At 52.8% G+C, this 9702-nt stretch overlaps 1 protein-coding gene across 1 annotated transcript in view; it reads left to right on the forward strand.

The window, feature by feature from the left end:
* Positions 1-370: 370 nt before the first annotated feature.
* Positions 371-9702, forward strand: part of LOC108309394 (E3 ubiquitin/ISG15 ligase TRIM25-like) — a 12863-nt gene continuing 3531 nt past the window's right edge. Inside the window, exons 1-7 of the mRNA XM_037741079.1 lie at positions 371-426; positions 1201-1244; positions 1814-2490; positions 6754-6849; positions 7049-7282; positions 8894-9056; positions 9261-9323. Coding sequence (XP_037597007.1) covers positions 371-426; positions 1201-1244; positions 1814-2490; positions 6754-6849; positions 7049-7282; positions 8894-9056; positions 9261-9323 — 1333 coding nt within the window. The remainder of the gene's footprint in view (positions 427-1200; positions 1245-1813; positions 2491-6753; positions 6850-7048; positions 7283-8893; positions 9057-9260; positions 9324-9702) is intronic.

Here is a 9702-nt window from a genome sequence, read left to right on the forward strand (position 1 = left end):
TCTCAAAAAAAAAAAAAAAAAAAAGAAAATATTTTTAATGCCTGGGCGTGGTGGCTCACACCTGTAATCCCAGCACCTTGGGAGACCGACTCGGGCAGATCACGAGGTCAGGAGATTGAGACCATCCTGGCTAACACAGTGAAACCCCATTTCTACTACAAATACAAAAAATTAGCCGGACATGGTGGTATGAACCTGTAGTCCTAACTACTCGGGAGGCTGAGGCGGGAGGCTGAGGCAGGAGAATGGCTTGAACTCAGGAGAGGGACGTTGAAGGGAGCCGAGATTGCGCCACTGCACTCCAGCCTGGGCAACAGAGAAAGACTCCGTCTCAAAAAAAAAAAAAAAATCTGTTTTTAATTTAGTGAAAATGATAATGCTGCTTTACTATGGGGTGCAGCAAAAGCCATACTTTAAAGGGAAAATGTATGTATTCCTAAGTAAGAAAGGCTGAAAATCAGGCCCGGCAAGGTGGCTCACATCTGTAATCCTAGCACTTTGGGAAGCCGAGGCAGGTAGATCACTTGGGGTCAGGAGTTTGAGACCAGCCTGGCCCACATGGTAAAACCCCATCTCTACTAAAAATACAAAAAATTAGCCAGACGTGGTGGTGGACACCTGTAATCCCAGCTACTCAGGAGGCTGAAGCAGGAGAATCACTTGAACCTGGGAGGCAGTGGTTGCAGTGAGCTGCCACTGTACTCCAGCCTGGGCAACACAGTGAGACTCCATCTCACAGAAAGAGAAGCAAACAAACAAGAAAGAAAGAGAGCAGGGAAGAAGAACCATGATCCAGAGAGATTAAATCAACTGTCAGCAGCTACTCTGTCTCCTGGGACAAAGGCTCTGCAACAGACTGCTCCTAGAGAGACAGACTAAATCAGCATCGCAGCCCGACCAGTGGCACCCCCTGCCCTGCTGACATCACAAGCAGAATGCTGGGGTTGGTCAAGCTTGGATTATGACCTCAGGGAGCAAAACTGCAGGCAGCCTTCAAGGAGGGAAGACGCCTGGATAGGGAGATAGCAAAACATCAGCCAAAGGGAAAGGTGAGGAGGCGGCTATCAGACCCCAAAAGTTGCAAACCTCTTGGGGTGTGGGCACAATGGACTGATGGGGACCCTCCCAGCATCTGGAGAGTGGGGCTGGCACAAGGGCCAGGTGCCTGAGTGCCCAAGGTTCGTTTTCCTGTTGCCACAGGGCAGCCAAGCATCCAGCTCTCCCTGACATGCAGAGAGTTTCCCGTAAGTACTTAGGCTTCTAACTCTTCCTCCAAGGAAGCAGCTCTTTCCCCTTGTCACAAGGTAACTTCCTTCTGCCTGTCAGCACTCTTATGTTCCAGAAATCAGGACTGGAACAAGAAGAACAGTCTTTATTGTTTTTAAAACTGAGTCTTGCTCTGTGGCCCAGGCTGGAGTGCAGTGGCACAATGTCAGCTCCCTGCAGCCTCCACCTCCCAGGCTCAAGCGATTCTCCTGCCCCAGCCTCCTGAGTAGCTGGGATTACAGGTGCCTAGCTAATTTTTGTATTTTTAGTAGAGACGGAGTTTCACCATGCTGGCCAGGCTGGTCTCAAACTCCTAACCTCGGGTGATCGGCCCGCCTCGGCCTCCCAAAGTGCTGGGATTACAGGCATGAGCCACTGCACCCAGCCCACGATCTTCAATTTATGTCCCCCAAGTGGGTTGGTCAATCACAGTCCCTGCCTGCCATGGGCAGACAGCTGCTACTAAGAGGAGAACTGGAGAACTTCCTCAATGCCCCCCGCCCCGCCCTGGTCTCGGCTTCTGCATGGCTTTGCTCTGTCTTCCCAGGGCCACTACAGAACGAGGACCAAGGCCCAGCACTGCAGCCCCCTGTCCAGCCCTCGAGACCTCCCCAAGTCCAGCTCCCGAGGAGGAACGACAGCAATCTCCGCATGCTTGAGGACCAACTCCTCTGTCCCTTTTGCCGAGAGGTGTTCTGCAACCCGGTCACCATCACCTGCGGTCACAACTTCTGCATGAGCTGCCTCCAAGGTTTCTGGAACCACCAGGCTGCCATGGGTGAGAAGCTCTATTGCCCCCAGTGCCGAGAGGGCTACCCCTCCAGGCCCTGCCTCTGTAAGAATGTCATTCTGGGGGAGATGGTGGCCAGCTTCATCCAGGCCAAGGGCCAGGCCTCAGGGTCCTTGTGGCCCCTGGCTCGGTCCCAGGACGTGGCCTGCGACTTCTGTTCCACCCCAAAGCTCAAATCTGTCAAGTCATGCCTGCAGTGCGTGGCCTCCCTGTGCGAGAAACACCTGCGCAGCCACTTCGAGGACCAAATGTTCAAGGACCACCAACTGCTGGAGCCCGTGTGGGATCTCAAGAACTGCTTGTGCCGGAAGCACCACAGTCTGCGGCAGATGTACTGTCGCACGGAAGGCTGCTGCGTGTGTGGGGTCTGTCTACTGGAAGAGCACAAGAACCATGACGTCACCTCGCTGGAGGAGGAGCGCGCCCACAAGGAGGTGAGGTGGGAGGAGGTGGGGGACTCTCAGTTCTCGGGGTCTTTCATGTTTCCTTGGAAGAAAATCAAGCAGCTGGCCAGGCGCGGTGGCTCACGCCTGTAATCCCAGCACTGTGGGAGGCCGAGATGGGTGGATCACAAGGTCAGGAGTTCAAGACGAGCCTGGCCAAGATGGTGAAACCCCATCTCTATTAAAAAAAAAAAAAAAAAAAAAAAAAAAAAAAAAAAAAAAAAAAAAAAAAAAAAAAAAAAAAAAAAAAAAAAAAAAAAAAAAAAANAAAACTCAATGACTGCCACATAGGGGAACCCACGTAGTATCCCTGTGAGCTTGTAAAATCATCAGGCATGCCTCTGAGTGCGGCCGTGGCCCCGTGGGCATCTTGTGTCTATGTCCAGCTGGCTCTGCAGGGGTTGGGGTGGCCTGTGTGTTTCCTCTTCAGGACCCCATAACCTTCCTTCACTCTCCGTCCCAGAGGCCAGCCTCACCAAGGTGCCCCCCTCCTCCCTGGTCCAGGAGCGCTCCTTCTTTGTCCGAATGAAATCCACGCTCACCAAGAGGGGGCTGCACGTCAAGGCCTCGGGGTACAAGGTGGGTGTGAGCAGTCAGGCTCCTGCGTTCTAGCCAGCCATGTCCCCGACCTGAGGGTGATGGAGGGAACCAGGATGGTGGCTTCACTGGCTCAGATGGCTTAGGGAACCAGGTTGGAGGGAGGGTCACACACTGCCCAGTCAGTTCCCCAGCACCTGTGGGTGACAGATGGAAGCCTGCCCAGTGCCCTGGTGATGATCCTCTTGCCCCTAACGGCCTGCCCTGCCCCTCCTCCAAACATGCCCACCACCAGCAGGTCATCCACGTGACTGGGCGCCTTCGGGCCCACGCACTGGGCCTTGTGGCCCTCGGGCACACGTTGCCCCCAGCTCCCCTGGCTGAGCTGCCACTCCACGGACACATGATCGTCTTCCGTCTCAGCCTGGGTCTCACCATCCTTGCTTGTGAGAGCAGGTACCGGGGTTGGGGGCTGTGGCGGGCAGATGGGGACACTGGAGATCTGGGGTACATGGGAAGTTGAGGGGGTGCTGGGTCTGCTGGCTAGGACACCGGGAAGCCATGGAAGGCAGAAGAGCAGTGGAGGGGCAGGGTGATGGGGAGACAGGAAGGGGAGGCAGGGGACCAGGGTAGAGGCCTGGCCCAGCGGTCCCTTGGAGGATGGGAGGGCCTGTGTCCTGGGTCCAGGCCTCCTTGGCGGCTGCAGAGCTCTGCCTGTCTCAGCCCGTTTCCTCTCCTGTACCCCGCAGTGGAGACGGATTAAGTGGTGAAACAGTGCCACGCTCTGACGCCTTGCCACTCACCATCTACGTGAATGCTCACAGCTACCCCAGGAGGGACATTGTTTTATGGTTTTTTGTTTTGTTTTTGTTGGAGAGTTTTGCTCTTGTTGCCCAGGCTGGAGTGCAGTGGCGCAATCTCGGCTCACTGCAACCTCACCTCCTGGGTTGAAGCAATTCTTCCAACTCAGCCTCCCAAGTACCTGAGACTACAGGTGGCCACCACCATGCCTGGCTAATTTTTATTATTTTTAGTAGAGATGGGGTTTTGCCATGTTGGGCAGGCTGGTCTCGGACTCCTGACCTCAGGTGATCCACATGCTCCGGCCTCCCAAAGTGCTGGGATTACAGCAGGCCTGAACCACTGTGCCCAGCCATTTTTTTTTTTTTTTTTTTTTTTTTTTTTTGCTACTCTGAGTGTTTCTGTGACTGTATTTTTTAATAGTGGAATTCTTATATTTTAGATTTCCTATCATGTATATTCCATTAACAGTGCTAATCTAACATAGCCTGTCAGTGGTTCATAGCAAGATAAGGAACTTGTGCCAGAACATAAACCAACTTCACTAAGCAGAATTAGTTTGGTTGACATTTTTTTCTTTTCTTTATGTGTGTGTGTGTGTGTGTGTGTGTGTGTGTGTGCGCGTGTTTCCGTGTCAGTATACAGCTAGTGCTCGACTTACAACCACGATTGGTTCCGACAGACCAGTCGTAACACAATTTGGTCGTAAGTTGAGTAGGCTATATGTACAGTACTGTGAAATGATGTTATAAAAATCTTTAAGTCATATTTTATCATAATTTTCTTTGTTCATTTTATGCCATTTGTGTCATCTCTACACCATTTTGTTTCTTATTTTTACATTCGTCAGGTTTAAGTAAAACACTGCATTACCTGTACAACTGGTTTAATATTTGTAAAACATACAAAATTACAAAATACACGTGCATACAAAAATACAAAATACAGGTGTAAAAAATACCATAGGAAACATTTTCCCAGTTGCAAAACATATCAAAATATATAAACATGTACGAAACATTTTATTGGCCGCTGGTGCTTGGCTGCGGATCGTTGATGTCGTCATCTGAGGCAGCAGTTGGGGTTACCGGAGTTGGTTTTTTCATAAACATGGTGAGCTTTGTCTGAATTGTATGTTTCTTTTTTTCTTCATAAATTTCACAATACGGACGAAACACATCGTGGGCCATCCGTTCAATCCTTGCAAATCGTTCGATGTTTGGGTCCATTGCTTCGACATGTATAAGAAGTTTATTGGGAGGGGTTTGATGAAAAATATCCAAAACACAAATTGCTGTACCGAGTCTGGGATAACAGTTGAAATGGTGCACGCAGAGATGGTAGTGCTGCCGGAAGCTGGTCCGCACAGTCATACGCCCAGCTGGGCAACGTTTGCGCTGCCAGACGCCGAGCAGTCATGGCTGGCAATTGTGGTCGTAAAGTCGAATGGTCATAAATTGCATAGGTCGTAAGTCGATCGATACCTGTATTGCTCTGTCGCCCAGGCTGGAGTACAGTGGCTCGATCTCTCCTCACTGCAACCTCTGCCTCCCAGGTTCAAGCAATTCTCCTGCCTCAGCCTCCCGAGTAACTGGGATCACAGGCACGCATCACCACACCTGGCTAATTTTTGTATTTTTAGTAGAAATGGGGCTTCATGTTGGCCAGGCTGGTCTCAAACTCCTAACCTCGTGATCTGCCTGCCTCAGCCTCCCAAAGTGTTGGGATTACAGGCATGAGCCACTGCGTCCGGCTGACATGTTTTTCTTTTTTCTTTTCTGTTTTTTTGAGATGGAGTCTCGCTCCTTTGCCCAGGCCAGAGGGCAGTGGCGTGATCTGGGCTCACTGCAATCTCCAGCTCCTGACTTCAAGCGATTCTCCTGCCTCAGCCTCCTGAGTAGCTGGGATTATAGGCACGTGTCACCACGCCTGGCCTAATTTTTGTATTATTAGTAGAGACGGGGTTTCATCATGTTGGCCAGGCTGGTCTCAAACCCCTACCCTCGTGATCCACCTGCCTCGGGCTCCCAAAGTGCTGGATTGCCCCTGCCGACACTTTTTACATTGCAAGATGTTATAAAACAGCTGGGCGTGGTGACTCACTCCTGTAATCCCAGCACTGTGGGAGGCCAAGGCAGGAGAATCACTTGAGTTCAGGAGTTTGAGACCAGCCTTGGCAACATGGCAAGACTCCATCTCTACAAAAAGTAGAAAAATTAGCCTGGCGTGGTGGTCAGGAGGCTGAGGTGGAAAGATGGCTTGAGCCGGGGAGGCGGACGTGTCAGTGAGCTGAGATTGCACCACTGTGCTCCAGCCTGGGAGACAAAGCGAGACTCTGATTTAAAAAAAAAAAAAAAAAAAAGACTTTTGTCAGTGAAGGACAGACTACATTGATTACCCTGATTTACAACCTGGCGTGAACTTCTTATTTTGCTAAGGACCAGCAGTGGTTCATGGACAGCACTTGGAATCGCACTGTTTTATAACAGTGAAAATGCCTGTTGCTGGAATAGGTGGAGACTAAGGGCTTATGTGGGGCTTGGGCCTGGCAGCACTGCCCCAGGGAGCCCACATGGCCGTGTACCTGCTAAGCCCCTCCTGGCCCCACCACCTCCCGAGCTCTCCAAGACCCTTTCCTATGGCCTGAAACTCTATGATTATCACGTTAGGAGAAAATAACCTGATTCCTTCAAACAGAGACGGGCGCTCAGGGGGGCGAGAGCAGCCCTCCAAGCAGAGGGCTGGACTGTGGGCCATCCAGCACTGCTCTCTCATTGTCATTGAAGCTGAGCAGATGAATGCACAAGGTATGTCTCTTCTGGGCTCAGACGTGGGCTTATCTGCAGAAGGGCTTCTCCAAGGCCACCTCTCTAAATCAGGGGCCCCTCCTCCTCTCCCCCCTACCCCCCACCCCAGGTCGAGGTTCAAAAAGTCCAGGACACTGTGGAGAACCAGATGCTGATCATCACTGCTGACAGCCGGAAGCACCAGGGCCGGGTGGCCTTTCTCTCGGTAAGGTTGGCCCACCCCACTGCAGGCCCAGGCTTCCCCAGCACCCTGCATTGGGCTGCAGAGACCTCTTAGGACTTGGAGTGGATGGCATGGGACCAGGCAGGCAGAGACAGGACGCCTAGGCAGGCTCCGGGCTGTGACAGTGGGGGTGCTGGACTGGAACTCACAGACGCCTCTCTACATACGCCCCAACCCCCAGAAACTGATCCAGACAATGAGACATGAGGTGAACACCTGCTTCTCGGAGATCATCCAGGAGGTCAAACGGCTGCAGGTGAGGATCTTGGATTTCATGGAGAAGGAGGAGGCAGCCGCCCTGGAGAAGCTGAGCAGCTCCATACAGCAGAGCCACAACCGGCTCCAGAAGCTGAAGGGAGACAGCATCTGGCTCCACACCCTGCTCATCAACCAGAGCAACCAGCAGTTTCTGCAGGCAAGGTCCCACCCTGCAACCTCTGGCTCAGGCCCCATCACAGCCTCCACTCTCCCTCCACCCACAAACACCAGATCTCGGCCGGGCATGGTGACTGACACCTGTAATCCCAGCACTTTGGGAGGCTGAGGTGGGCAGATCACCTGAGGTCAGGAGTTCAAGACCAGCCTAGCCAACATGGTGAAACCCTGTCTCTACTAAAATAAAAAATTAGCTAGGCATGGTGGCAGGTGCCTGTAATCCCAGCTACTCGGGAGGCTGAGGCAGGAGAATCACTTGAACCCGGGAGGCAGAGGTTGCAGTGGGCCAAGATTGTGCTATTACACTCCAGCCTGGGCAACAAGAGTGAAACTCAGACTCAAAAAAAAAAAAAAAAACCACACACACATACACACCAGATCTGGCCCAGACCTTGGATGAGGGATCAGCCTTCAGGGTACATCACTGTGTCCATCCCCTGCCTTAGGGAGCCCCCCCATTCCAGGCCATCTGTCTTGGGCTTGCACCAACACCCTTGTCTTTCTCCACTTCAGCGTTCAGCCTTACCCCAACTTTCTTGCCTTGGTTTCCCTGGACCACATGGGATTCCAGGCATCTGACACAGTCTAAGTTTCTTCAGATTTCCCTGGATAACAGCTGAAAGTGAGGCCAGAACAATCTCTATAGCCTGGATTGAAACCCCTTTTCCAGCCCAGGAGGTGGAGGTTGTAGGGAGCCAGGATTGCACCACTGGACTGCAGCCTGGGCAACAAACGAAGACCCTGTCTCAAAAAAAGAAAAAAGAATTGTGAAATGCCTTTTCCTTGCCCAGTCCTGGTCTGGCCCCAAAGCCTGGAATGCTGCTACTGTAAGTAGCAGGTGGGGCCGAGCAGCAGTTTTTGGATGAGGCCTGGAGCTGCCCAGAACCTGTGGTGGTTGGGAACTGCAGCTTCCTTTCTTTTTTTTTTTTTTTTGAGACGGAGCCTCGCTCTTATTGCCCAGGCTGGAATGCAACGGCACGATCTCAGTTCACCACAACCTCTGCCTCCCAGGTTCAAGTGATTCCCTGCCTCAGCCTCTCAAGTAGCTGGGATTACAGGCATGCGCCACCACACCCACCCAGCTAATTTTGCATTTTCAGTAGAGACTAGATTTCTCCATGTTGGTCAGGCTGGTCTCGAACTCCCAACCTCAGGTGATCCGCCTGCCTTGGCATCTCAAAGTGCTGGGATTACAGGCATGAGCCACTGCGCCCAGCCCCAGCTTCCTTTCTTAAGCTGCCAACACACCCTGGGCAGACGTCTAGGGCGACTGCTCACCTTATCCCCTGCACGCAATAGGAAGCATTTGGCAATGGCTTTTACTAAGCAGTTCAAGGCGCAGCAGAAATCCTCCCATCATTTTCTGAAAATCTCCTTTGCCTAATAATGCACAAAAGGCCACAGTGCCCAAGCCCTTGGCAAAGCCCTGACCTCTGATGTCCAAACAGCTGGGAGGAGGGAAAGGAGATGCCAGGTTTGAAGAGGGGGAACTTCCACTCCACCAGTCCATGGTTTGGGGGGCCTCTGGGCCCCTGGCATCTGCCTAGGCTCTGGCTAACAGGTGGTACCTCTGGCACCTCCCTGCATCCAGGAGTTCCCCAGGCTGAAGCAATTCTCAGCCCACATGGAACCCCTTATGGGCATCAACTGTGAGGAAATGCAGAGCTTCTCCCAGCTGCCAGAGACCCTGGCTGAGCTCCGGACCCGGATGCTGGACGTGGGCCTCAGCTTCCTCAACCAGCTCCTTCTGAAGGGTGAGTCCCTGGCAGCCTGGGGCCTGCATTTCAGGGGCTGGTATGGCCCTGCAGGGCAGTGGTTGGGGTTCTGGGCACTGGGAGAGCCCTGCCTGCTGTGTACACCATCCCCAGGTGCAACAGCCCCCTGGATGCCCATGCCTCTCTCCAGGAGGATATGGGGCTATGAGAATGTCCTCAGCAAAGCCCCTCCATCTCCCCTAGGCATTAAGATGAGCTCCTATGAGGTGCTGCCCACAGCTGTGGACAGGAAGACCCTCCTCAAGTGTGAGTCGTGGGTCCTGGGATCTACCCTCCAGGATGGGAAGGAAAGGAGCAGGGTCCTGGGTGCCTCATCTTCCCCAGCCCCTCCTCTACTCAGGCCAGGGCCTCCAAGGAGCTGCCAACTCTCTCTTGTCCTGACCTCTCCCTTGGGACTGGAGACCTCAGAAGGACTTGGTCTCAACCTCAGGCCCCTGGTAGGAAAAGGAGGAGATGCTGTCCCATCCTACCCCCAAGGGTGAAGCAAGGACTCACTTCCACCCCAGCGGCTCCTTGGCCCATGTGTGGCACAACCCCTGCCCTCAGTCAGATGCCTGCCAACCTCCCTTGGGCTTCACCCAAGTCAGCTTGGATGAGCTCTGTCCTTTTTTTTTTTTTTTTTTTT

The sequence above is a fragment of the Cebus imitator genome, unplaced genomic scaffold (assembly GCF_001604975.1).
Source record: "Cebus imitator isolate Cc_AM_T3 unplaced genomic scaffold, Cebus_imitator-1.0 Scaffold93, whole genome shotgun sequence".
In the NCBI taxonomy this organism is placed as follows: Eukaryota; Metazoa; Chordata; class Mammalia; order Primates; family Cebidae; genus Cebus; species Cebus imitator.